At 65.4% G+C, this 24,908-nt stretch overlaps 3 protein-coding genes across 3 annotated transcripts; all 3 read right to left on the bottom strand.

Annotated features, from left to right (window-relative positions):
- Positions 1-43: 43 nt before the first annotated feature.
- On the bottom strand, positions 44-13,752 carry NPC1L1 (NPC1 like intracellular cholesterol transporter 1). The gene is made up of 19 exons (XM_077191655.1): positions 12,615-13,752; positions 10,056-11,572; positions 9,323-9,423; positions 9,074-9,246; positions 8,481-8,609; positions 7,851-8,033; positions 7,510-7,624; positions 7,055-7,182; positions 6,499-6,636; positions 6,023-6,112; positions 5,723-5,913; positions 5,519-5,646; positions 4,509-4,629; positions 4,162-4,217; positions 3,494-3,644; positions 2,290-2,521; positions 1,645-1,758; positions 770-932; positions 44-251 (listed from the first exon to the last, which is right to left on the bottom strand). The coding sequence occupies exons 1-19, from the start codon at positions 13,005-13,007 to the stop codon at positions 97-99; spliced, it is 4,278 nt and encodes a 1,425-aa protein (XP_077047770.1). The 5' UTR covers positions 13,008-13,752; the 3' UTR covers positions 44-96.
- Positions 13,753-13,900: 148 nt separating this feature from the next.
- On the bottom strand, positions 13,901-22,070 carry DDX56 (DEAD-box helicase 56). Its single transcript, XM_077191656.1, has 15 exons — positions 21,972-22,070; positions 21,453-21,614; positions 21,078-21,238; positions 20,675-20,845; positions 19,969-20,059; positions 18,863-19,107; positions 18,094-18,207; positions 17,518-17,676; positions 16,723-16,817; positions 16,557-16,630; positions 16,320-16,409; positions 15,635-15,740; positions 14,993-15,081; positions 14,406-14,501; positions 13,901-14,314 (listed from the first exon to the last, which is right to left on the bottom strand). Exons 1-14 carry the CDS (start codon positions 22,032-22,034, stop codon positions 14,421-14,423), a joined length of 1,701 nt encoding a protein of 566 aa, XP_077047771.1. The 5' UTR covers positions 22,035-22,070; the 3' UTR covers positions 13,901-14,314; positions 14,406-14,420.
- A 209-nt stretch (positions 22,071-22,279) lies between these two features.
- Positions 22,280-24,786, bottom strand: TMED4 (transmembrane p24 trafficking protein 4). The gene is made up of 5 exons (XM_054650638.2): positions 24,602-24,786; positions 24,294-24,394; positions 23,875-24,000; positions 22,899-23,045; positions 22,280-22,659 (listed from the first exon to the last, which is right to left on the bottom strand). Exons 1-5 carry the CDS (start codon positions 24,744-24,746, stop codon positions 22,510-22,512), a joined length of 669 nt encoding a protein of 222 aa, XP_054506613.1. The 5' UTR covers positions 24,747-24,786; the 3' UTR covers positions 22,280-22,509.
- Positions 24,787-24,908: the final 122 nt, after the last annotated feature.

Raw genomic sequence — 24,908 nt, 5'->3', positions numbered from 1 at the left:
GTCCAACCAGTGCCGGATGTGACAAAACCAGTTTAAATACAAAGGGGGGAGGGGCATACGGGGAGGGGGGAGGGGCACGGGGGGGGGCGGGGGGGCTCAGCCCTTCCCGGAGCCCTTGTCCTTGTCCTTGTCCTTGTCCTTGTCCTTGTCCGTGTCCATGTCCTTGAAGCCGGGGTTGCTCAGGCCCAGCCGTGTCCCCTGCACGGTGTCCCCTGGCGTGGCCTCCCCCACTGGCACCTGCGGCGCGGGCCCTGCGGGGACAATGGTGTCACTGTCACTGTCCCCAGGCTGAGGGGACAATGGGCCCGGTGTCACTGTCACTGTCCCCAGGGAGGTGACACGATGCTGGTGTCCCTGTCCCCATCCCCGAGGTGACACAGGCCTGGTGTCCCTGTCCCTGTCCTTGGAGGTGACATGGTGTCACTGTGCCTATCTCCATCCCCAAGGTGACAGACACGGTGTCCCTGTCCCCGAGGAGGTGACTTACGTGTAGTGTCACACTGTCCCTGTCCCCGAAGTGACACAGTGTCCCTGTCCCCAGGAGGATGACACTGTCCCGGTGTCCCTGTCCCCGCGGTGTCCCTGTCCCAGTGTCCCTGTCCCCCTGTCCTTTTCCCCAGGGGTGTTCCTGTCCCTGTCCCCGGGGGGATGACACTGTCCCGGTGTCCCTGTCCCCACAGTGTCCCTGTCCCGGTGTCCCTGTCCCAATGTCCCTGTCCCCAGGGGTGTTCCCTGTCCCGGTGTCCCCCTGTCCCCACGGTGTCCGTACCGATGTAGCTGAGCAGCACGGGCAGGAACGCCAGGCCGTGTGCCAGCCCCAGCAGGGTGACGATGAGGTTGAGGCGGAAGAAGAAGATCTGCACCAGGCGGGCCTTGGCGAACGCCAGCACCACCACGCCCGGCAGGTTGGTCATGGCCACCCCTGCCACCACCTGCGGGGACAGCAGCGACAGCGGCCGCGCTCGGTGACACCGCCCCAGGCAGGGACAGCGGCCGCGCTCGGTGACACCGCCCCAGGCAGGGACAGCGGCCGCGCTCGGTGACACCGCCCCGGCAGGGACAGCGGCCACGCTCGGTGACACCGCCCGGGCAGGGACAGCGGCCACGCTCGGTGACACCGCCCCAGGCGGGGACAGCGGCCACGCTCGGTGACACCGCCCGGGCAGGGACAGCGGCCTGCGGGGCCACCCCCGGACCAGGGGGTCCCACGGTGTCACCTCCAGGCCCGGGAGGGTTTGGGGTCCCACAGTGCCATCCCCAGCTCCAGGACAGTTTGGGGTCCCATGGTGCCACCTCATGGTCCCAAAAGGTCCCACGGTGTCACCTCCGGGCCCAGGAGGGTTTGGGGTCCCACGGTGCCACCCCCAGCCCAGGAGGTCCCCCAGTGTCACCTCCCACCCACGGGAGGGTTTGGGGTCTTGCGGTGTCACCCCAGCCCCAGAAGGTCCCGCGGTGTCACCTCCTGGCCCAGGAGGGTCTGGGGTCCCACGATGCCACCCCCAGCCCCAGGAGGTCCCCCAGTGTCACCCCCCAGCTCCAGATGGGTCTGGGGTCCCACGATGCCACCCCCAGGACAGTTCGGGGTCCCTCGGTGCCACCCCCACCCTGGCAGGGTCTGGTGTCCCGCAGTGTCCCCGTGCCCACCTTGCTGCCCATGGTGACAGTGGCCTCTGCGGCTCGTGCCACCCGCGTGGGCTGGCGGCTGCGGGTGAAGGCGCAGGTGATGTGGGACACGAACTCCACCATGATGCCCACGGCCTGTGGGGACACTGGGCTGGCACCTTGGGCACCGCCTGTGCCACCAGAGCCACCCCTGTGCCCTCAGAGCCGCCCCAGTGTCCCCTGAGCCACCCCCTATGTCACCCTGTATGTCCCAGATCCTGCTGCCACCTCCTGTGCCCACAAAGCCACCCTGTGTCCCACCTCACATGCCCGCTGCCACCCTGTATCCCCCGTGTCCCTGTGCCACCCAACGTGCCCCATGTCCCCATGTCACATTGGCACCCAATGTGCTCCATGCCCCTCTGCCAGCCCGTGTGGCCCATGTCCCTGCTGTCCCCCATGCCACCCCCCGTGTCCCACTGTCCTCCGTGCCACCCCCTATGCCCTGTGCCCCGTGTCCCTGTTGTCCCCTGTGCCCCATGTTCCTGTGCCATCCCATGTGCCCCGTGTCCCCGCTGTCCCTGTGCCACCCCCTGTGCCACCCCACGCGCCCTGTTCCCCACGTCCCCGTGCCACCCTCGGTGCCCTGTATCCTCACTGTCCCCGTGCCACCCCCTGTGCCCGCACCGCCACCAGGTTGATGAGTGCCACGGCGTTGTAGGGCACGGCCCAGAGCGCCATGCAGCCCACGGTGCCCAGCAGGGCCATGGCGATGGTCAGCAGCGTGGCCAGGCTGGAGCGCGCGTCCATGCCCAGCAGCAGGAAGGACACGGTGAAGGTGGGCACCAGGCACAGTGCCAGCGTCAGCAGCCCCTCCAGCACCACCGTCAGGTACTGCTCGTAGTACACGTACGTCACCCTGCGGGGTGGCACCGCGCTGGCACCGGCCGTGGCACCGGGCAGCCGGGCAGGGGCACCGGGCACCCCAAAACGGGCGCCGGGCACCGCAAAATGGGCACTGGGACCCCAAAACGGGCTCTGGGTATCGTGATATGGGCATCGGGACACCAAAATGGGCGCCGGGCACCGCAAAATGGGCACTGGGACCCCAAAACGGGCTCTGGGTATCGTGATATGGGCATTGGGACACCAAAATGGGCACTGGGCACCCCAAAATGGGCACTGGGCACCCCAAAACGGGCTCTGGGTATCCTGATATGGGCATTAGGGACCCTGATATGTGCACTGGGACCCCAAAATGGGCACTGGGTATTGCGATATGGGCACTGGGCACCCCAAAACGGGCTCTGGGTATCGTGATATGGGCATTGGGACACCAAAATGGGCACTGGGCACCCTGATATGGGCACTGGGCGCCTCAAAATGGGCACTGGGCGCCTCAAAATGGGCACTGGGCGCCTCAAAATGGGCACCAGGTATCCCAAAATGGGCACTGGGTATTGTGATATGGGCACTGGACACCCCAAAATGGGCACTGGGTATTGCAATATGGGCACTGGGCACCCCAAAACGGGCATTAGGACCTCAAAATGGGCACTGGGACCCCAAATTGGGCACTGGGTATCCTGATATGGGTGCCAGGCAACCCAAAATGGGCACTGGGCACCCTGATACGGGCACTAGGTATCCTGATATGGGCACTGGGACCCCAAAATGGGCACTGGGACCCCAAAATGGGCAGTGAGTATCCTGGTGTGGGCACCCAACAAGGCTTTGGGGCACTCCCTGCACCCTGGCATGGGCGCCCCGACCTGGGGCACCAACTCATGACCCCCAACAAGGGCACTGGGGCACCCCCTGCACCCTGGCATGGGCACCCCGACCTGGGCACCGCTACCTGCCCCCCCCCCGGGCTGGCAGTGCCACTCACGTGTAGGGGAAGACGCGGAAGGCGGGGTCGGTGCCGGGCACGGCGCGCAGGATGCCCGTGATGTGCTCTGCCAGGGCGCGGGCGGCACGCAGGGCACCCGTGTACTCCTGGGACGTGCGCAGCGGGCGCTGGTACGCCATGAAACGGGTGGCTGCGGGCACGGCAGCGTCAGCGCGGGGCGGGGGCACCGTGGGGACAGTGGCACCATGGGGACAATGGGGACTCCAGGGGCAGTGGGCACTCCAGGGGCAGTGGCACCATGGGGACAATGGGGACTCCAGGGGCAGTGGGCACCATGGGGGCAGTGGTCACTCTGAGGGCAGTGGGCACTCCAGGGGCAGCGGGCACTCTGGGGACAGTGGTCACCATGGGGCAGCGGGCACCACAAGGGCAGTGGGCACCATGGGGGCAGTGGTCATTCCAGGGGCAGTGGGCACCACGGGGTGGTCAGCAGTCACCCCTGGTGGTCAATGGTCACCCCTGGAGGTCAGTGGTCACCTTGGTGGTCAGTGGTCACTGCCAAGGGTCAATGGTCACCCCTGGTGGTCAATGGTCACCCCTGGTGGTCAGCAGTCACCCCAGCTGTCAGTGGTCACCCCTGGTGTTCAGTGGTCACCCCAGTGGTCAGTGGTCACCCCCAGCCCTGTGCCCGTGCCACTCTCACTCACCCAGGATGGTGCCGTTGGCGTCCATGCTCACCGAGGTGTCGTAGGCGCCCAGGCCACTGCGGGGACATGGGATGGGAGGGTCAGGGGGGACACAGGGACATGGGGGACACAGGGTCAGGGGACACCCAGGTGTGCCCACGCTGGTGTTCGTGTCCCTGGGTGTCACCATGGCCATGGGTGGCACTGAGCCCCCAGGGTGTCCCCACAAGTGGCACCCACCCTCGATGCCTCCACAGTGCCACCCACCTCTGTGTCCCCTTGGGTGGCATTTACTCCTGTGTGTCCCCCCGGTAGCACACCCCAATGCCACCCCAGTGCCAGGGCAGTGCCACCATGGTGCCACTCACCCCTTGGGGCACTGCAGGGTGGGCCGGTCCTGCAGGAACCAGGGCAGGAAGCGCTGGAACTCCTCGGCCGTGGGGCGGCGCAGCTTCTTCAGGCACTGCCCCAGAGCACAGCTGGGGTCAGCTGTGGGCACACACAGAGGGGTCAGTGGGGCACACAGGGGTCAGTGTGGGCACACACAGAGGGGTCAGTGGGGCACACAGGGGTCAGTGTGGGCACACACAGGGGTCAGTGTGGGCACACAGGGGTCAGTGTGGGTACACACAGAGGGGTCAGTGTGGGCACACAGGGGTCAGTGTGGGCACACACAGGGCACACAGGGGCCACCACAGCAGGCACTGAGCTGGTGCATTGTGGGCATCATGGTAGGTACCCAATGACGACCCAGTGGGCACCCAGTGGTCAGCATTGTAGGTACCCAACGACCACCATGGTTGGCACCCAATGGCCATGGCAGTGGACATTCAATGTACATCTAAGGACAATCGTGGTGGGCACCCAACGGCCACCCAACAGCCACTGTGGTGGACACTCAATGTCCACCTAAAGACCACCATGGTGGGCACCCAATGACCAACCAATGGCCACTGTGATGAGCACCCAACAGCCATCATGGTGGGCACTCAATGGCCACGCCAACAGCCACCCAATGGCCACCCAACAGCCCCCATGGTAGCACCCAATGACCACCCAATGGCCATGGTTGTGGACACTCAATGTACACCCAACGGCCCCCATGGTAGGCACCCAATGAACACCCAATGGCCATGGTGGTGGACACTCAATGTACAATGTACACCCAACAGTCCCCATGGTGGCACCCGATGAGCACCCAATGGCCCCCATGGTGGCACCCAATGGCCACGGTGGTGGGCACTCAATGTACACCCAACGGCCCCCATGGTGGCAGCCAATGGGCACCCAACGGCCCCCATGGTGGCACCCAACGGGCACCCAACAGCCCCCATGGTGCCCATGGGGTGCCCCCAGCTCAGCCCCTGCCCTCACTCACTGCTGGTGGAGGGGCAGAACTGGCCCTGGTGCTCCCCGCTCTGGTGGATGCGGCAGCAGCGCACGGTGGGGTTCAGCCAGTCCAGGAAATCGTCCAGCCACGAGGTGGCCGGGATGGCCAGGTAGGACCTGCGGAGGGCACAGGGGGCTGGCAGAGGCCGGGCACGGCCAGCCGGGGTCCCTGGGGGTGCCCGCGGGCACTCACACGTTGGGGAAGCGCGTGGCCAGCTGGATGCTCTGCGTCAGCGAGTTGGCATCGCAGCCCGAGCTGGAGCAGATGGCGTTGGTGCCGTTCTCCGAGGAGAAGTTGTACCCGCCCGTGGTGACAAAGTAGGTGGGGACACCCACGGCCAGGTACTGGTTCAGGGCCGAGTAGTACTGGAGCAGGTACGAGTCCTGGGGACAGCTGGCATCAGTGGGGCACCCGCGGGGCACAGAGGGGGCACAAAGGGGTCCCAGCGTCCCCGTGTGCCCCCATACAGGGCCATGCCACCCATGTGCCCACCTCGGGCAGTGCCAGCTCCTGGTCCAGCCCCACGGACACGTGGAAGAGCAGGAAGAGCCCAGCACAGGCCATGAACAGGAACAGCAGCACCTGGGGGGGGGCTCTGCTCAGGGACCCGGACCCCAAAACCCCTGGAGACCCCCAGGACCCCCAAAACCCCAGAGACCCCCCAGGACCCCCAAAACCCCTTCACACACCGCCAATACCCCCTGTGCCCCCCGTGCCCCCAGTGCCCCCAATTCCCCCCAATTCCCCCCGTGCCCCCCCGTTCCAATGCCCCCCATGCCCCCTATTGTCCCCCAATGCCCCCTGTGCCCCTGATGCCCCCCGTGCCCCCTGTGACCCCCCTGTTCCCGTGTCCCCCCATGCCCCCATTGTTCCTCAATGCCCCCCATGTCCCCGATGCCCCCAACGTCCCCAATGCCCCTGATGCCCCCAGTGCCCCCCAATGCCCCCCGGTGCCCCCGTGCCCTCACCACCGCGGGTCTCACGAGGGGGTGCAGCAGCACGGGGGTGTAGCAGCGCTCGAGGAAGGGGCGCAGCAGCCCCCGGCCCCCCCCGGCCGTGCCCTCCTTGCCCGTCCCGCAGCAGCAGCAGAGGTCGAAGCGCCCGGCCTGGGGGCACGGCGGGGTTGGCACGGCGGGGTTGGCACGGGGGGGTTGGCACGGCTCCTCCACAGCCCCCTCGTGCCCTGTGGGTGTGCCCTGCCCAGCCTGGGCACAGCCTGGGGACCCTCACCCACCCTGGGGGCTTCATGGGCACCCCGTGCCCACCCTGCAGACCCTCACCCACCTTGCCATGCCCATGGTAACCCTGGGGACCTCTCACCCACCCTGTGCCCACCCCGCGGATCCTTTCACCCACCCTGGGGACCCCATACCCACCCTGTGCCCACCCTGGGGATTCTCACACCCACCTTGGGATCCCCATGGTCACCCTGGGGTCCTCGTGCCCACCCTGTGCCCACCCTGAGCACCCACCCCGTGCCCCTTCCCCTCGCCCCGCGGTGCCCCCCTCCCCTCCCGGTGCCACCTCCTGTCGCCGCCTGTCGAGCGCCACCAGCGCCACAAACCCCGACATCTGCAGCACAAAGTCCAGCGCGATGGCGAGCGCGGCCGTCAGGGCGAAGGTGCGCACGGCGGGCATGGACGAGAGGGCACCTGCGGGACCCCGGGCACCCCCCGGGTCATCAGAGACCCCCTGGCACCTCCTGGTGTCACCAGGACCCCGTGCCCGCCCCCCCACACCACCCTCCCCACCCCGGCCCGTGCCCCTTGTCCCCCCTGTCCCCGTGCCCACCTTGTCCCCCATGTCCCTGTGCCCACCCTGTGCCCCCCATGTGCCCCAGTGCCCCCCATATCCCTCATGCCCCCCAGCCCCTGTGTCCCCAGTGCCCCCCATGTCACCGTGCCGCCTCCATTCCCAGCTGCCCCCCGTGCCCCCCCTGTCCCGGTGCCCCCCCGGTGCCCGCGGTGCCCCCTCCTCACCCAGCAGGAAGCAGACGGTCTCGGAGAGGCTGCAGAGCAGCATGCTCGGTGCCACCTGTGCCAGCACCCGCCCCAGGTGCTGCTCCCGCGTCTCGCCCGGCTCCCGCTGCGACTGCTGCTGCCAGAGGGGGGGGTCGGGGGCACCCAGGGGCGCCCCCAGAGCCGGGGAACACCCTCAGAGCCGGGGGAGCCCCGCGGGCACCCCCTGCCCACCGAGGGTGCCCACCTGGCCCACGGGGACTCCCATGGGAAGCCCAGAAGTGCCCCCGGTGCCCGCAGTGCCCCCATCCCCGAGGACACCTCCATCCCCCCAGTGCCCCCCGGTGCCCCCCGGTGCCCACCTGCAGCTCCTGCACGAAGATGAAGATGTTGTCGGCGCCCACGGCCAGCACGAGGAAGGGCACGACCTCGATGATGATGAGGGACGAGGGCAGCCCCAGCAGCGCCAGCAGCCCCATGGCGGCCAGCACGGCCCCCAGCACCACCGCGATGCCCCCGAGCGCCAGCGTCACCTTCGACTCCACCTGCGGCACCGCGGGGTCAGCGCCCCCGGGTGGGCACCCCCGAACCCCCCGGGTGGGCACCCCGAACCCCCCGGGTGGGCACCCCCGAACCCCCCGGGTGGGCACCCCCGAACCCCCCGGGTGGGCACCCCCGAACCCCCCAGGCCGCTGCCACCGCCCCTCAGCGCCCCCGGGATCGCCGGGATCCGCCCGAACCGATCCCCCCCGAATCCCTCCGGATTTTCCCAAACCCCCCCGAATCCCCCCAAACCACCCCCGTCCCCAGGGCTCACCAGGACCCTGTGCCCCCCTGTGCCACCCCCGTGTCCCCCGGGGCTCACAAGGTCCCTCTGCCACCCCCGAACCCCTCAGGACGCCCCCAAACCGACCTGACCGAACCTGCCCTGGGCTCACCAGGTCCCTGTGCCCCCCGGTGCCCCCCGGTGCCCCCCGGTGCCCCCGGCTCACCAGCACCCTCCTCCAGGCCGTGTACTCGCCCAGGGCCAGCGCGATGTAGGCGAACACCAGCAGGTAACTGATGGCGAACACCGGCAGGTCCTCCCCGCTCGTGCGGTTGATCTCATCCTCCAGAGAGCGCTGAGGGGACAGCGACAGCCACAGCGACAGATGAGGGGACACCGGGGACACCGAGGGCACCGGGACATTGAGGGGGGACAGGGACATGGGGACACAGGGAGCAAAAGGGGCACTGGGGACATAGAGGGGGGACAGGGACATAGGGGACACTGGAGGCACCAGGGGCACGGGGGACACTGGGGACATGGAAGTGGCACAGGGACAATGAGGACACGGAGGGGACATGGAGGGGGCATAGGGGCACAGGGACACGGGGCCACCAGGGACATGGGGGGCACAGGGACACACAGGGACACAGAGAGGACACACAGGGGATACGGGGAGGGACAGGGAGAGGACACACAGGGTACATGGAGAGGACACACAGGGACACAGAGAGGACACACAGGGGACACGGGGGTCACACAGGGACACACAGGGGACACGGGGGTCACACAGGGACACGCAGGGGACACGGCGCCCACCTCGGCCATGAAGGTGACCGAGAGGTTGTGGCGGTGGCGCCGCTGGAAGTCGCGCACCACGCTCAGGAATTGCCGCTCCCAGCTCAGCGCCCACTCCAGGCGCGGGTCCCCCGCGGGGAAATTGTTCAGCGAGTAGGTGACAATGAGCGCCTCGGCCTCCGTGTACTCCGACTCTGCGGGGACACGGCGGTGACACCGCGGGGCCAGCGCGGGGGGACACGGCGGGGACACCCCAGAGCAGCCCCGTACCGCGGTATCCGCCCAGGGCGATGTAGGGGAACACGGGCCCGCCGTACTCGGCCATGCAGCTCAGCTCCAGCGCCGTGATGTCCTTGAAGGAGAGCGGGGAGCTGGTGGCGACAGGGCCGGGCCGTCAGCGGGGGCTGTGCCCGCCCGGCCCCGGCCCCGCGCCCGCTGCCACCCGCGGGGCACCCGGGCTGGCATGGGGGACGTGTGGGTGGCACCCTGAACCCACGGGCAGGCACCCAACAGTCATGGGGACACGCGGGTGGCACCCCAGAGACACAGCCTGGCACCCAACAGTGATGGGGGACACAGAGGTGGCACCCTGAACCCACAGGCAGGCACCCAACAGTGATGGGGACATGCAGGTGACACCCCAGAGACCTGGCCTGGCACCCCACAGGCACCTGGACATCCTGGGGGACACAGAGGTGACACTCTGGGAGCAGAGGGTGGCACCCTGACCCCCTGAGAGCACCCAAACCCCCAAATCTGGCATCCCACGGGTGCCCAGCACCCCACAGATGTCATCCCAGCCCCATAACTGGGCACCCCATGGGCACTGTGCCATGCCCAGCACCCCTTGGGGCACCTGAACCCCACACCGGGGCCACCCAATGGTGACCATGCCATGTCCGGCACCCCACAGGTGTCACCCCAACCCCACACCTGGGCACCCCACAGTGACCACGCCGCCCCCACAGAGGGACCCCCGGTGCCCCCCGCCCGCGGCACCCACTTGACGCAGTAGATGAGGTGGTCGTGCCAGTCCACGGTGCCCTGCGGTTTGCCATCCTGCTGCCAGGCGCTGAGGGCCAGGCGGCTGCGGTTGTTCTGGAAGTACTGAGTGACGCTGGACACGGCGCAGTCGCCCACGCCGGGCGCCGTGGGGTTCAGGGGGGCGTAGCACACGTCCTGCAGGGAGACGTTCCTGCCCGCGCCCGCTGCCCACGCCGTGGTGCCCGCCAGCTCCTCCTGCAGCTCCAGCAGCGCCAGCAGCACGTCCTGGGCCAGCACCCCGCTGAAGTTCTTGGTGCCCAGCACCACCGAGTCGTAGGTGATGCCGGAGCGCCCCGGCGCCGTCACGATCACCTGGTTGGTGCGCAGGAAGGGCCCGAAGTGGCGGTCGTGGAACTCCTTCTCCTGCCTGGCACGGCTGCCCGGCGCCGACCACAGCTCCACGGGGTCCGTGGTCAGCCGCAGGGTCACCAGCCCGGCCGAGAGCCCCCCGGCCACGGCCACGGCCACGGCCAGCACGGGCAGCGGCCAGGTGGCCACGGCGGTGCCCCAGCGGCGGAACGCCCGCTCCAGGCCGCGCTGCCAGGCGTCGCTGACCCGCTGCGAGCGCCCGCGGGCGCGCGGCTTCAGCGCCACCTCGGCCGCGCCCCTGCGGCACAGCACGGCCGCCAGGAAGGCCAGGGCCAGGCCGGCGAAGAGCAGCACGCAGATGACCAGCACGCCGTCGGCGCGGCCGATGCGGAACGGCGGCGGGGGGTCGGCAGGTGGCACCACGGGCGGGCAGGCCTGGGCGCAGTCCTGGCACGAGCACGGCTCCTGCTCGGCGCTGGGCGCTTCGTCGCAGCCCCAGACGGGCGCGTCCAGCGGGGCGATGCCCTGGCCGGGCTCGGAGCCGTTGGGCAGCAGCTGGAAGTTGATCTGCAGCGGTGCCAGCCCGTTGTTCTTGTCACCCTGGAAGTCCAGCCAGCGCTGGGCCGTGCACAGCTGGGCGCCGTAGCGCCCGCACATGGTGGAGATGGCATAGCCGCCCGTGGCCGGCAGCCGCACGCCCTGGCACGAGGCGAAGGCGGCCTCGGCGTAGCGGCGGCGGTAGAAGAGCTGGTACTCCAGCACGGCCTGGGTGCCGGGCACCGCGCTGAAGTTGGCGACGCGGGTGACGTTGGTGAACAGGCTCTGGTCGGGGCTGCAGATGTTGTGGCAGTAGAGGTTGGCGAAGTTGCGGGCGCAGGATGGGCACCGTGCCAGGACGGCGCCCGACAGCTCCACGCTGAGGCGCAGCGCGACCAGCTGCCCGTAGCTGCAGCAAACCCGCGTGGTGTCGTTGTCCCCTCGTGCCAGCTCGGGGCACACCCGGCGCAGCAGGGACAGCAGCGCGCCCCCCGCCGCCCGCGCCGGCTTGTTGGACAGGCAGGGCACCTTGGAGGGCACCAGCGACACGTTGACCTCGGGGTTGCGCCCGCACTCGCCATAGAAGGCGCAGACGCCGGCCTGGTGCAGGGGGGTCAGCGATGGCGACGCCTGCGGGGACAGGGACGGCGGTGGTGGCACGGTGGTGGCACCTTGAGGGGTCGAGGGGAACCTGGTGGGTGCTGAGGAGGTGGCGCCACAGCTCTGGCACCTTTGGTTCTTCCAAAGCGCACCCAAATGGCACCCAAAGGGCGCCACGGCATCGTCCCCACGTTCTGCCACCTCCAGGTCCTCCAAATGTCACCCAAATGTCACCCAAAGGGCACCATAGCGGTGTCCCCTCCATTCTGCCACCCCAGGTCCTCCAAATGGCACCCAAAGGGCACCACGGGATTGTCCCCACAGCTCTGCCAGCCCCAGTCCCCTCAATTGGCACCCAAATGGCACCAGTGGGCACCATGACATCATCCTCACGTTCTGTCACCTCCAGTTCCTCCAAATGTCACCCAGTGGGCACCATAGCAGTGTCCCCATGGCTCTGCCACCTTTGGTTCCTCCAAATGTCACACAAAGGGCACCACAGTGGTGTCCCCTCCATCCTGTCACCCCAGTTCCCCCCAGTACCACCCAAGTGGCACCTGATGGGCACCATGGAGGTGTCCCCCTGCTCTGCCACTCTCAGTCCCCCCTGTGTCACCCAGCTGTCACCTGGGTGCCACCCGAGGGCACCGCAAGGAGCGGCTCTGCCACTCCCAGTTCCTGCACATCACCCCTGAATGGCACCCAAAGGGCACCCGAGAGGTGTCCCCAGCTCTGCCACCTCCGAATGCCACCCAAAGGGCACCACAGCACTGTCCCCCTCAGCTCCTCCCAAATGTCACCAGGTGGGCACCACACCGGTGTCCCCTGGTTCTGCCACCCCCAAACCTCCTGAGTGCCACCCAAATGCCACCAGGTGGGCACCACAATGGTGTCCCCCTATCCCTGCCACCCTCAGCCCCCCAAATGCCACCCAAAGGGCACCACACCGGTGTCCCCCCAGCCCTGCCACCCTCAGCCCCCCAAATGCCACCCCACTGTCACCGCACCGCGCCACTCCCCGAGCCCGCCCCGCGTCCCTCCCAGTGCCACCCGCGGTGTCCCTGTCCCCTACCAGCGCCAGGAGCGCGGCCAGGAGGGCGCCGGGCAGCGCCAGGGAGGCGGCCATGCTGGCAGGGGTGTCCCCAAGTGTCACCCGCGCCTTTAAACCCGGGCAGGGCAGCGCTGGCCTGATGGCAGCGGGACCAATCAGCCCCGGGCCGGATCGATCATTAACCCGATCGATCGATCGATCCGGGCGGGGCCGCCGGGCGGGGCGGGGGCGGCGCCGAGCGGGCACGGGGGGGCACCCACGGGCACCGGAACGGGGACAAAACGGGGATTTGGAGCTCGGGGTGGCACCGATGGGCACCGAAATGGGGACAAAACGGGGATTTGGGAGCTCGGGGTGGCATCGAAATGGGGACAAAACGGGGATTTGGGAGCTCGGGGTGGCACCAATGGGCATCGAAATGGGAGAAAACGGGGATTTGGGAGCTCGGGGTGGCACCAGGGTGGCATAAGGGGGGCACCAAATTGGGAATTTGGAAGTTCAGGGAGGCATCGGGGGCACCCATGGGTGCAGATCTGGGGATAAATCCGGGAATTTGGGAGCGTGGGTGGCACAGGGACATCATCCATGGGCACCTGTGACAGTGACAGTGCCACATCCTGGGGGCGATGCCCTGGTGTCCCCCATGCTGTGGGCAGCGACCCGGCTGTGCCAGGGTGGTGACAAAGCCATCCTGGTGTGCCAGGGCCACCACAGTGCCCTCTGTCCCAGTGACATCCCAGCAGTGCCACTGCCACTGCAGTGCCATCCTGATAGTGACAGTGCCATCCCCATGCGACTGTGTCGTGCCAGGCCCGTGTGACAGTGCCATCCCAGTGGTGACAGTGCCATCCCAGTGGTGACAGTGCCACCCGGTGCCCTCTGTCCCCGCTGGGTTCAGAGCCTTGGACCCCGCTCGGTGCCATGCCTGTCCCTGATGTCACCAGGGCGGGGCAGTGCCACACCTGTCCCCCACCCCGGGGCCCGGTGCCACCCCCGAGCCCGTGCTGGGTCCCTGCGATGTCCCCAGGGGTGCCATCCCCTCGATGCCATCGGTGCCACCCCTGCGGTGTCCCCAGGGGTGCCACTCCTGGGTGTCCTTGTACCGCTGTTTATGGCCCTGGTGGCCTTGGGGACAGTAAGGGGGGACAGATAACGGGGGACACAGATAACGGGGGACACAGATAACGGGGGACACTGCCCTGGCACTGCCCTGGCACCTTTGCCCACAGCAGCGTCACGCGCCTGTCCCTGCCGTGTCCCTGTCACGCACCTGGCACCGCGCCCAAGGGACACCAGGGGACACCGGAGCGGCTCCTTGGCACCTTTAATTGTCACCAACCCCGGGGCGGGGGGCACAGCATGGCCGTGGTGGCCTCAGGGTGGCACAGGGGGTGACAGGTGGGCCCCTAGGGTGGCACAGGGGGTGACAGGTGGGCCCCGAGGGTGGCAAAGGGGGTGACAGGTGGGCCCCGAGGGTGGCAAAGGGGGTGGCCACGGTGACCCCAGGCTGTGCCCAGGGGCTCAGAGGGTGACACCAATGTCCCCAGGGGCTCAGGGGGTGTCCCCAGGTGTGCCTGGGTGGCTCAGGGGGTGCTCCCAGAGGTGCCCCCAGGTGTGCCAGGGCTCTCAGGGGGTGCCCCCAGGTGGCTCAGGAGGTGCCCAGGTGCTCAGGGGGTGCCCCCAGGTGCTCAGGGGGTGCCCAGGCTCTCAGGGGGTGCCCCCAGGTGCCCAGAGGGTGCCCAGGGGCTCAGGGGGTGGCCCAGGTGTGCCAGGCTCTCAGGGGGTGTCCCCAGGTGCTCAGGGGGTGCCCCCAGGTGTGCCAGGCTCTCAGGGGGTGCCCTTTGCCCCCCGTTTGTTCCCTCGCCGGGTGAATCTGAAGCTCTGCAGGGGATTCCCGGAGCCGCGGGGCTGAGGAAAAATGGGGGGGTCAGGGGGAATTTGGGGGTTCAGGGGGAATTTGGGGGGGTCAGGGGGGGTTTGGGGTAAACTGGGGAGGTTTTGGGGGTTCAGGGGGGGGTTTTGGGAAGGATTTGGGGGAGTTTGTGAGGAGGATTCGGGGGAATTCGGGGGAGATTTTTATGGGGGATTTTGGGGGTTCAGGGGGAAATTGCAGGGGGGGGATTTGGGGCTTCAGTGGGGATTTTGGGGTTCAGGGGGTTTGGGGGGATTGTGGGGAGAATTTAGGGGGCATTTGGGGGAATTTGAGGGTTCAGGGCTTTGGGGGGACCTTGGTGCCCCCCCCCCCCCCCCTCCAGCAGGACCCCGAGGAGTGCAGAGGGGGGAATTTAGGGAGGATTTGGGGGATTTTGGGGGGAATTTTGGGGAGGGAATTTTGGGGATCTTGTGGGAATTTTGGGGAGGGAATTTGGGGGATTTTGGGGGAATTTGGGGTCCCTCACCTTCTTCCCCCCGTGCCGGGCTCCAGCCCCTCGGGGCCCTTTCCTCTTTTTGGGGTTGGGGTCAGCAATGCCGCGGAGACTGGGGGGCACTGGGGGGCACCAAGGGGGTTAATGCACCCCAAAACCACCCCTGCCTGCCCCAATCACCCCATTTCCTACCCCAAATCACCCCTGGGCCCCAATTCACCCCACTGCCCACCCCAAAACCCCAATTCACCCCATTGCCCACCCCAGGCCCCAATGTCCCCCATTCCCCCCCATTTTAATCCCATTTCCCTCCATTTTTTCCCCAAAATTTCCAATTTTTTCCCGTTTTCCCCCAATATTTCCATATTTTCCCCATTTTTCCCCAATTTCCCCAAAATTTCCAATTTTTTCCCCAAAATTTCCAATTTTTTCCCGTTTTCCCCCAATATTTCCATATTTTCCCCATTTTTCCCCAATTTCCCCCTTTTTTGCCCCATTTTGGTACCCAGTGGCCCACGTGGGGCTGACCCCATTCCCACTTCCCCGGTTCCCCATTTCCCATTTTTTCCCCCAGAATTTCAATTTTTTTTCCCATTTTTTCCCCGTTTTTTCCCCAAATTTCAATTTTTCCCCCATTTTTTCCCAATTTCCCCCCTTTTTGCCCCATTTTGGTACCCAGGTACTCGGGCACGTGGCCCAGGTGTGGCTGCACATTGGCTGGGTGCAGGGGCCGGTCGTGCCTCAGCGCCTGCAGGTCCCGGGGATTGTCCTCAAAATACACCTGAAATTCATTAATTAACCCTTAATTAGTCCTTCATGAATCCTTTCTTGAGAATTAATCAATAATTTGTTAATTGAAGCAGGGAAATCCCTCCCCCCGAGTCATTAAAATGGCAAAAATCAAGGTTAAAATGGAGGGGTTGGGGAGGAAATCCCAAAAGGATTTGGGGTTTTTATCCCCATTTTTGGGGGGGGGGTGGGTTATTCCCATTTCGGGGTTTTAATCCCAATTTTGGGTTTTTTAAATCCCATTTTGGGGTTTTTATCCCAATTTTGGGTTTTTTAAATCCCATTTTGGGTGGTTTTATCTCAGTTTTGGGGTTTTTATCCCCATTTTAGGGGTTTTTATCCTAATTTTGTGGGTTTTATCCTCATTTTGAGTTTTTTCCCCAATTTTAGGGGTTTTATCCCATTTTTTAGGGATTCTACCCCTGTTTTGGTTTTTTTATCCAATTTTGGGGGTTTTATCCCAAATTTTAGGGGTTTTACCCCAATTACCCCAATTTTGTTTGATTTTGTTTGGTTTTTTAATCCCATTTTGGGGGTTTTATCATAAATTTTGGGGTTTTTGGGGTCTCACCTTGAGCTTCTCGGAGTTGAGCAGCTCCTGGCGCAGCTCCCGCAGCCGCGCCTCACGCACGGCCTGCTTGGTGACAGCACGCATGGCGTCCTGGGGACATTGGGGACATTAATGGGACACTGGGGACATTGATGGGACACTGGGGGCATTAATGGGGCATTGGGAACATCGCTGGGAACAGCAGGGACAGGCCTGTCCCCTCAGTGTCCCCCTGGTGTCCCCCCGGTGTCCCCTCACCCTGCAGCGGTACCGCAGCGTCTCGATCTCCTCCATGCGGAACTCGTAGGGCTGCAGCATGGACTGCCCGTTCTCTGTGGGGACACCTCAGTGTCACCTCAGTGTCCCCAAACCCCCCCAGTGTCCCCCAAGGCTCCCAGACCCCCCCAGAGTCCCCAAGTGCCACCTGCTGCCAGCGTGTCCTCGATGCGCCGCAGCCCCTCGAGCTCGTCGGGCAGTGCCAGCGTCAGCGCCGTGCCAGGGCTGTCCCCACGGGCTGTCCTGGGGACAGGGACAGTGTGGGGACACCGTGGGGACAGGGACACAGGGACCATGGGGACAGGGACACCCTGGGGACAGGGACAGTGTGGGGACACCGTGGGGACAGGGACACAGGGACCATGGGGACAGGGACACCCTGGGGACAGGGACAGTGTGGGGACACCGTGGGGACAGGGACACAGGGACCATGGGGACAGGGACACCCTGGGGACAAGGACACAGGGACCATGGGGACAGGGACAGCAGGGACCGTGGGGACACCCTGGGGACACCAGAGCGTGTGGGAACACCCTGAGACCCCTGGGGACACCCAGGTGACCCTGGTGACGCCGTGGTGGCCCCGGTGCCACACCTGCCCACGCGGTGGATGTAGGACAATACCAAATTGGGGACACTGAGGTTGTGACCCCCAAAGGGCCTGGTGACCCTGAGGACACAGTGGTGGCCCTGGTGGCCCCAGTGCCACACCTGCCCACGCGGTGGATGTAGGACAATACTGAGTTGGGGACATTGAAGTTGTGACCCCCAAAGGCCCTGGTGACCCTGAGGACACAGTGGTGGCCCTGGTGGCCCCAGTGCCACACCTGCCCACGCGGTGGATGTAGGACAATACTGAGTTGGGGACATTGAAGTTGTGACCCCCAAAGGCCCTGGTGACCCTGAGGACACAGTGGTGGCCCTGGTGGCCCCGGTGCCACACCTGCCCACGCGGTGGATGTAGGTCTCCACCGAGCTGGGGACATCGAAGTTGATGACGGCGGCGACGTTCTGGAAATCGATGCCACGAGAGACCCCGAACTCGGGGTCCTGGGGACACTGCGGGGACTGTCCCTTCTTGTCACCCTTCTTGTCACCCTTCCTGGAGCAACACGGGGACGGTCAGGGACAGGGGGACACCGCAGGGACTGTCCCTTCCTGTCACCCTTCCTGAGGGCACATGGGTCTGAGTCCCCAGTGCCAGCCTGCAGTCCCCAGTGCCACCCCCAGTCCCCAGTGCCACCCTGCTGTCCCCAAGCTGACCTGGCTGTCCCCAGTGTCCCCAATGTCCCCAGTCTGACCTGGGTGTGCCCAGTGCCACCCCAGTGTCCCTGCTACCCCCAGACTGACCTGGCTGTCCCCTGGCTATCCCCAGTGCCACCCCAGTGTCCCCAGTGTCCCCAGTCTGACCTGGCCGTGCCCCCCCTGTGCTGATGGTTCTAGGAGGACTCTGGCTGTCCCCAGTGCCACCCCAATGTCCCCAATGTCCCCAGTGCCACCCCAGTGTCCCCAGTCTGACCTGGCCGTGCCCCCCTTGCGCGGGCGGTGCCGGGGGGGCTCTGCCGGCCCCTCCTCATCGGTGGCCACGATGTAATCGTAGAGACCCCGGTTAAACTGGGCAATGACGTGGCACCTGTGGGACAGGGACAGCTCAGTGCCACCAGGGACATCCCCAGTGTCACCAGGCATCCGGGACAAGGACAGGAATTGAGAGCACAAACAAGAATTCCCACAAACCCCACCCCACAAACCCCGTCCCACAAACCCCGTCCCACAAACCCCACCACACTCACCAGGACCTCACAGGCAGCAGCAGGCTGAATTCAAATGGGAATTCCCATCCCATCCCATAATTCCCAGCCCGTTGGCAACTGAGGGCACAAATGGGAATTCCCATCCCACCCCATAAATCCCACCCCATTATCTCCCCCCTCAGAAACCACTAGGATCAGGTGAAAACCCAGGAATTTAGGACTCAAACAGGACTTCCCATAAGCCCCACCCCATAAATCGCACCAGAACTCACTGGGATCTCACAGGCAGCACCAGGTTGAGGACAAAACCAGGAAATCCCATAAACCCCGCCCCATAAACCCCATAAATCCCCTAGGACCCACCAGGAGCAGGCAGGCAGCTGTGGGTTGAGGACACAAACGGGAATTCTCACCCCATAAATCCCACCCCGTTCTTTCCTCTCAGAAACCACTGGGATCATGTGAAAACCCAGGAATTTCGGACTCACAAGGCAATTCCCACAAACCCCACCCCACAAACCCACCAGGACTCACCGTGACCGGGCAGGCAGCTGTGGGTTGAGGGCACAGGCAGCGATCCCAAACTGCTCCAGGAAGAGTTTGACCCTAAAGGCCCGAGCCAGGCTGCCCACGAAGAGCAGGGCCCGGCCCCGCAGCAGCCGCAGCTTCAGCAGCGCCGCCAGCAGCAGGAACTTGTCCTCCTCTGTGGCACAGCACAGCTGGAACTGCTGCAGCTGGGAACTGCCCGGGAGACGGGGCTCGGGGGGGAGAACCTGGACCTGGAATGGGGATTTGGGGTTAAAATCCCAAAATTGGACATTGAGGAACTGCTGCAGCTGGGAACTGCCCGGGAGACGGGGCTCGGGGGGCAGGACATGAACCTGGAATGGGGATTTGGGGTTAAAATCCCAAAATTGGGCACTGGGGAACTGCTGGAAATGGGAACTGCCCGGGAGACGGGGGTCGGGGGGGAGAACCTGCACCTGGAATTGGGATTTGGGGTTAAAATCCCAAAATTGGGCACTGGGGAACTGCCAGATCCCAAATTGGGCATTGGGCATGGAGGAACTGCTGGAATGGGAACTGCCCAGCAAACGGGGCTCTGGGGGGAGAACCTGCACCTGGAACAGGGATTTGGGGTTAAAATCCCAAAACTGGGCACTGGGGAACTGCCAAATCCCAAAATTGGGCATTGAGGAACTCCTGGAAATGGGAACTGCCCGGGAGACGGGGCTCGGGGGGCAGGACATGAACCTGGAATTGGGGATTTGGGGTTAAAATCCCAAAATTGGGCACTGGGGAACTGCTGGAAATGGGAACTGCCCAGCAAATGGGGCTCTAGGGGGAGAACCTGCACCTGGAATTGGGATTTGGGGTTAAAATCCCAAAATGGGCATTGGGGAACTGCTGGAAATGGGAACTGCCCAGCAAACGGGGCTCTGGGGGGAGAACCTGCACCTGGAATTGGGGATTTGGGGTTAAAATCCCAAAACGGCCATTGGGGAACTGGAATTCCCAGGGATGGGAAATGGGGGATGGTGTTCCCAAATCCCGGTGTTTTCCATCTCTGTGCCCACTGCAGAACCCCCAAAGCTCACTCCAGACCCCCCAAAATGCCCCAAATGCCCCAGATTTCTCACGGGGTTGTGCAGCACCAGCTCCTGCAGCGCCTCCAGCTCGGGGTTCAGGGTGGCCGACACCAGCAGGGCCTGGTAGATCTTGGGCAGGTGGCTGGGGGGGCACGGGGGGTCAGGGGCACCCCAAAACCCCCCCCAGGCACCCCAAAATCCCTCTGAGTGCCCCAGAATCGCTCAGAACCCCCATAACCCTTCAGTGCCCCACAAAACCTTAAAGACCCAAAACTCCAGCGCCCCCTAAAACCTCTCAGGGAACCCCAAAATGTCAAAGACCCACCCATGTCCCTCCCGTTGTCCCATTCGTGTCTCCCTGACTGTCCCTGTGTCCCACCCTGGACCCCTGCACTGTCCCTCCATGTCCCCTGGGTGTCCCCTTGGTTTCCCCCCCGTCTCCCTGGTGTCCCCTGCCTGTCCCTGGTGTCCCCTCCCATTGTCCCCCCTACTGTCCCTGCGTCCCCCCCGTACTCCCACATTGTCCCTCCCTGTCCCTCCAGTGTCCCCCCCACTGTCCCACCTGGCTGTCCCCTGGGTGTCCCCTCCCATTGTCACCTCCACTGTTCCCCCTGGTTGTCCCCTCACTGTCTCCCCAGGTGTCCCCCCAGTATCCCCTCCTTGTCCCCCGGTGTCCTTCTCTGCGTCCCCTGCCTGTCCCCCCGTGTCCTTCTCTGTGTCCCCGCATGTCCCCTGGCTGTCCCCCGTGTGTCCCCACCAGAGCAGGGCGCGGATGTCGTCCCCGAAGCCGAAGGACAGCAGCAGATCGGCCTCGTCCAGCACCAGCACCTCCAGCCAGGGCCGCAGTGCCAGGCTGTGCCCGGCCACGTGTGCCAGGACACGGCCCGGGGTGCCCACCACGATGTCCGGCTGCTCCATCAGCACCGGCCTGGGGACACCCACGGAGGGGTCAGGGACATTGAGGGGACAGCCAGGGAGGGGTCAGGGACATTGAGGGGACACCCAGGGCATTGAGGGGACACCCAGGGAGGGGTCAGGGTCAGGCTGTGCCCGGCCAGGTGTGCCAGGACACGGCCATGTGTGCCCACCACAGCCTGGGGACACAGGAGGGCAGCTCAGGGACACCAGGGTGTGGCTGGGGACACCAGGGGGTGACTGACCGCTGGTCAGCGAGGTCCGAGTGGCCGCAGAGCTCGGCCACGCGCAGCTGGCGGGCGCAGAAGGCGGCCAGGCGGCGCAGGGTCTGCCCCACCTGCCGTGCCAGCTCCGCCGAGGGCACCAGCACCAGCGCCCGCACGGCCTGGGGCACGGCTGGGGACGCCTGGGGACACACAGAGGACACTGGGGTCACTGGGGGCACGGGGACATCAGCCCTGCCCTGCCCAGGGCACCGCTGGGGACACGTGGGGGACAGCAGGGTCAGCCCCAGTGGCCTCCAGTACACCCTGGTGCCTCCCAGTACACCCCAGTGCCCACATCCCCCCCGGTGCCCCCAATCCCCCAGTTCCCCCAGTGCCCCCCAGTATCCCCAGTACCTCTTTGATGCTCAGCAGTTTGTGCAGCACGGGCAGCCCGTACGCTCCCGTTTTCCCCGAGCCCGTCCTGGCCCGGGCCAGCAGGTCCCGGCCCTCCATGGCCAGCGGGATGGCGCGGGCCTGGATGGCCGTGGGCATTGCCCAGCCCAGCTCCGCCACCGCCTGCGGGCACAGCGATGGCTGTCACCATGGGGACAGCGCCATGGTGACAGTCCCAGTCTCCAGTGTCCCCTTATGGACACACGCTCCCCATGGGGACAATCCCCAGTGTCCCTCCACCCCAGGGGACTCCGGTGTCCCCTCAGGCCCCCCACCCCTGAAGGGACACCAGTGTCCCCGTGCCCTCAGAGGGTCCCAGAGCGACCCCACAACCCCCGCGTCCCCATCCCTTCTGCCCCCAAACCGCCCCGATCCCTCCCCTCAGAGGAACCCCTCAGCCCTCCCGGCACCCCGGCGATCGCCGCCCTCCAATCCCCCGCTCTCCCCGGCCGAACCCCTCCCGGCCCCGTTCCCGCTCACCCTCAGCAGCCGCCCGTCCAGCCCCATGTGCTCGAATCCCTTCGCTTCCATTTCTGCCGCCATCTTGGCCCCACCGCGCACGCACTTCCGGCCGCGAGGCCCCGCCCACCGACTTCCGGTGGCGCGCCCAGAGCGCCGCCAGCGCGGCTGAGAGCGCCCCCTGGCGGTGGAGGACTGACAGCACCCCCGACACCTCAAAAATCCAACCCGGGGTGGATTTTTGGGGTGAAAACGCCCGGTTTTGGGCAGCAGCTGAATGCTTGGAGCGCCACGACTCCCTCCCCACCCCAAAAACGCAGCGACAACTCTTGGTGGAACAAAAAAACCTTTATTTCCCCCCCAAAAAAACCACCTTGGGGGGTGGCCCTTCTCTGCTCCCGCCATGGCAGGCAGGGCACCCCAAAATCCGCAGGGAGCACCCCAGGGTGGGTGGGATGGGTTTGGGGTCCCAGAAGGGACCCAGGATGGGGGTGGGTTTTGGGGTACTCCCCGGGGTGAGGGTGGATTTTGGGGTGCCCCCCGAGGGGGTTTTGGGGGACTAGACGAGTTTCTTGGCCTCGAAGAAGCTCTTGAGGTGCCGCATCTGCCAGAGGCCGGTGAGGATGAGGATGACGGTCTGGGCGATGGACCACCAGAGCACGCGCTGGTTGGTGCTCTCGCTCGTCATGCGGAACCGCTCCTCCCGGTACTGAGGGGAAAAACCCCAAAGATTCACCCCAAAATCTCATAAATCCACACCAAAATCCCATAAATTCACCCCAAAGCTGCAGGTTCACCCCAAACCCCCATAAATCCACCCCAAAACCCCACAGATTCACATCAAAACCCGTGGATTCACCTCAAACCCCACGGATTCACCCCAAAACCCCCCAAAGCCCCCTGGTGACCCCAAAGCCCACGGTTTGACCCCGAAAGGTGCCCACTGACCCTCTGGTAGTTCTGCTCCTTCTGGATCTGCTCCACCTGGTCGAGCAGCTGGCGCGCGCGGAGCTGCAGCTCCGTCAGCTTGTCCTTGGCAGCGATCTCGGGGTAGTTGTTGGTGTGCTCGCCCACCTGGATGTCCAGGTGCACCCGCTGCAGGACAGGGCACGGGCTGGCACCGGGGCTGGCACCAACCACGGCTCCAACCATAGCAACAACCACGAATCCAGTAATGGCACCAACCATGGCAAGCTGGAGCTGTGGTGTCAACCATGGCTACAAGCACGGCTCCCAAACATGGCAAACATGGCATCGGTAATGGCGCCAAACATGGCACCAATCATGGGTCCGACCAAGGCGCCAAAAATGGCTCCAGCCATGGCTCCAGCCATGGATCCAACCATGGCACCAAACACGGATCCAACCATGGCTGCAACGATGGCTCCAACCATGGCTCCAACCATGGATTCAGCCATGGATCCAACCATGGCACCAGTAATGACATCAACCATGGCTCCAACCATGGCTCCAACCATGGCACCAACCATGGATTCAGCCATGGATCCAACCATGGCACCAACCATGGATCCAGCCATGGATCCAACCATGGCTCCAACCATGGATTCAGCCATGGATCCAACCATGGCTCCAACCACGGATTCAGCCATGGATCCAACCATGGCACCAACCATGGATCCAGCCATAGATCCAACCATGGCACCAACCATGGTCCAAGCATGGCACCAAACATATCTCCAGCCATGGCACCAACCATAGCTCCACCATGGCACCAGCACTGCACAGCCACAGGGAGGGCACACAGCTGTCACCAGCACTGGCACTAGGGCTGGCACGGCCTTGGGGAGAGCACCAGCACTGGCACATCCCCAGGGCTGGCATGGGCTGAGGGCACAGGGCTATCCCCAGGGCCATCCCCAAGGGTGTCCCAGGGCCGTGCCAGGCTGTTCCAGGGCATTATTACCAGCTTGCCCCCGGCGAAGAGCGCCATGCGGGTGGAGTTGGAGTGCAGGCAGATCTGGTGCTCGCCCGGCGTGTGCGACGTGAACGTGAAGCGCCCCTCGGAGCCGTACTGCCGCGACATCACCACCTGTGCCAACGGGGACAGCGTCAGGGCCACGGGCACAGCCACTGGCATCCCGTGGGGCCACTGTCACTGCCCTGGGCGCTGGGGCACAGCCTGGGGATTGCCCAAACCCCACCCAGGAACCCCTCCCCGTGCCCGGAGGGGTGCCCAAACCCCCTCATGGTCCCCTCCCCATGCCCAGGGACCCCTCCCCGTGCCCAGGGGGGCACCCAAATCCCCTCATGGACCTCTCCCCATGCCCAGGGGATGCCCAGGAACACCTCCCCGTGCCCACGAGGTGCCCAAACCCCCCTCACCTTTCCGTCGGGGTCCTTGACCTCCACGTGCATGCCCAGCCCGGGGGTGGAGGGCAGGAAGGACTCGGACTGTTTGTCCCACAGCTGCGTCCGGTAATTGCCTGGCACCGAGCGAGCACAGGGGCGTCAGAGCCGACCCCCGTGCCCGGTGGGCTCTGATCCCCCCCGAGCCCCTCAGTGGTTCCTCCCGCTCCCCGTGAATCCCCCCGGTGGTCTCTCCCGCTCCCCCCCCCGCCATTCCCAGTGGTCTCTCCCGTTCCCCCCTCACGCCCCCCGCCATTCCCGGTGCTCCCCGCCGCCGCCCGCACCGATGACCATGGTCTCATCGGGGATCTCCTCGATGAAGCAGCGCTTCTCGGTCTCTCCGATGTGGAAGTAGAGCCCGTGCGCGCCCCAGCCCAGCAATAGCACTGCGGCCACCGTCGCCCTCAGCGCTTCCCACGGCGCCGCCATGGTCCCTCCTGCCCTCCCACCGGGGGCGCTCTACGCATGCGCCAGCGCCTCACCCTGCTCACCTCGCATGCGCCGCACCCTCAGCACACGCGCAGTGCTGCCCGCGGCGCCCTGTTAGCGCCTTGCGGCTTCGCGCCTCGCTTTACGCATGCGCAACACCCA

This window comes from Agelaius phoeniceus, chromosome 30 (assembly GCF_051311805.1).
Source record: "Agelaius phoeniceus isolate bAgePho1 chromosome 30, bAgePho1.hap1, whole genome shotgun sequence".
Taxonomy (NCBI): domain Eukaryota; kingdom Metazoa; phylum Chordata; class Aves; order Passeriformes; family Icteridae; genus Agelaius; species Agelaius phoeniceus.
The sequence above is the reverse complement of the archived record's forward strand: the minus strand, read 5'-3'. Positions and strand labels throughout refer to the sequence as shown.

What these genes read in the sequence shown, in the direction of transcription:
- DDX56 (XM_077191656.1), bottom strand. Translation starts at nt 22,034, where the DNA reads ATGGCGGCAGAAATGGAAGCGAAGGGATTCGAGCACATGGGGCTGGAC. An exon ending in AACTGCTGAGCATCAAAGAG is followed by an intron (nt 21,239 to 21,452) that starts GTACTGGGGATA and finishes GTGTGTCCCCAG; the next exon opens with GCGTCCCCAGCCGTGCCCCA. An exon ending in TACATCCACCGCGTGGGCAG is followed by an intron (nt 16,818 to 17,517) that starts GTGTGGCACCGG and finishes CCCTGTCCCCAG; the next exon opens with GACAGCCCGTGGGGACAGCC.
- TMED4 (XM_054650638.2), bottom strand. Translation starts at nt 24,746, where the DNA reads ATGGCGGCGCCGTGGGAAGCGCTGAGGGCGACGGTGGCCGCAGTGCTA. An exon ending in CGATGAGACCATGGTCATCG is followed by an intron (nt 24,395 to 24,601) that starts GTGCGGGCGGCG and finishes GCTCGGTGCCAG; the next exon opens with GCAATTACCGGACGCAGCTG. An exon ending in TCTTCGCCGGGGGCAAGCTG is followed by an intron (nt 23,046 to 23,874) that starts GTAATAATGCCC and finishes CCTGTCCTGCAG; the next exon opens with CGGGTGCACCTGGACATCCA.
- NPC1L1 (XM_077191655.1), bottom strand. Translation starts at nt 13,007, where the DNA reads ATGCCCATTGGTGCCACCCCGAGCTCCCAAATCCCCGTTTTGTCCCCA. An exon ending in TGGCCGCGCTCCTGGCGCTG is followed by an intron (nt 11,573 to 12,614) that starts GTAGGGGACAGG and finishes CTGTCCCCGCAG; the next exon opens with GCGTCGCCATCGCTGACCCC. An exon ending in TCGACAGGCGGCGACAGGAG is followed by an intron (nt 6,637 to 7,054) that starts GTGGCACCGGGA and finishes CCGTGCCCCCAG; the next exon opens with GCCGGGCGCTTCGACCTCTG.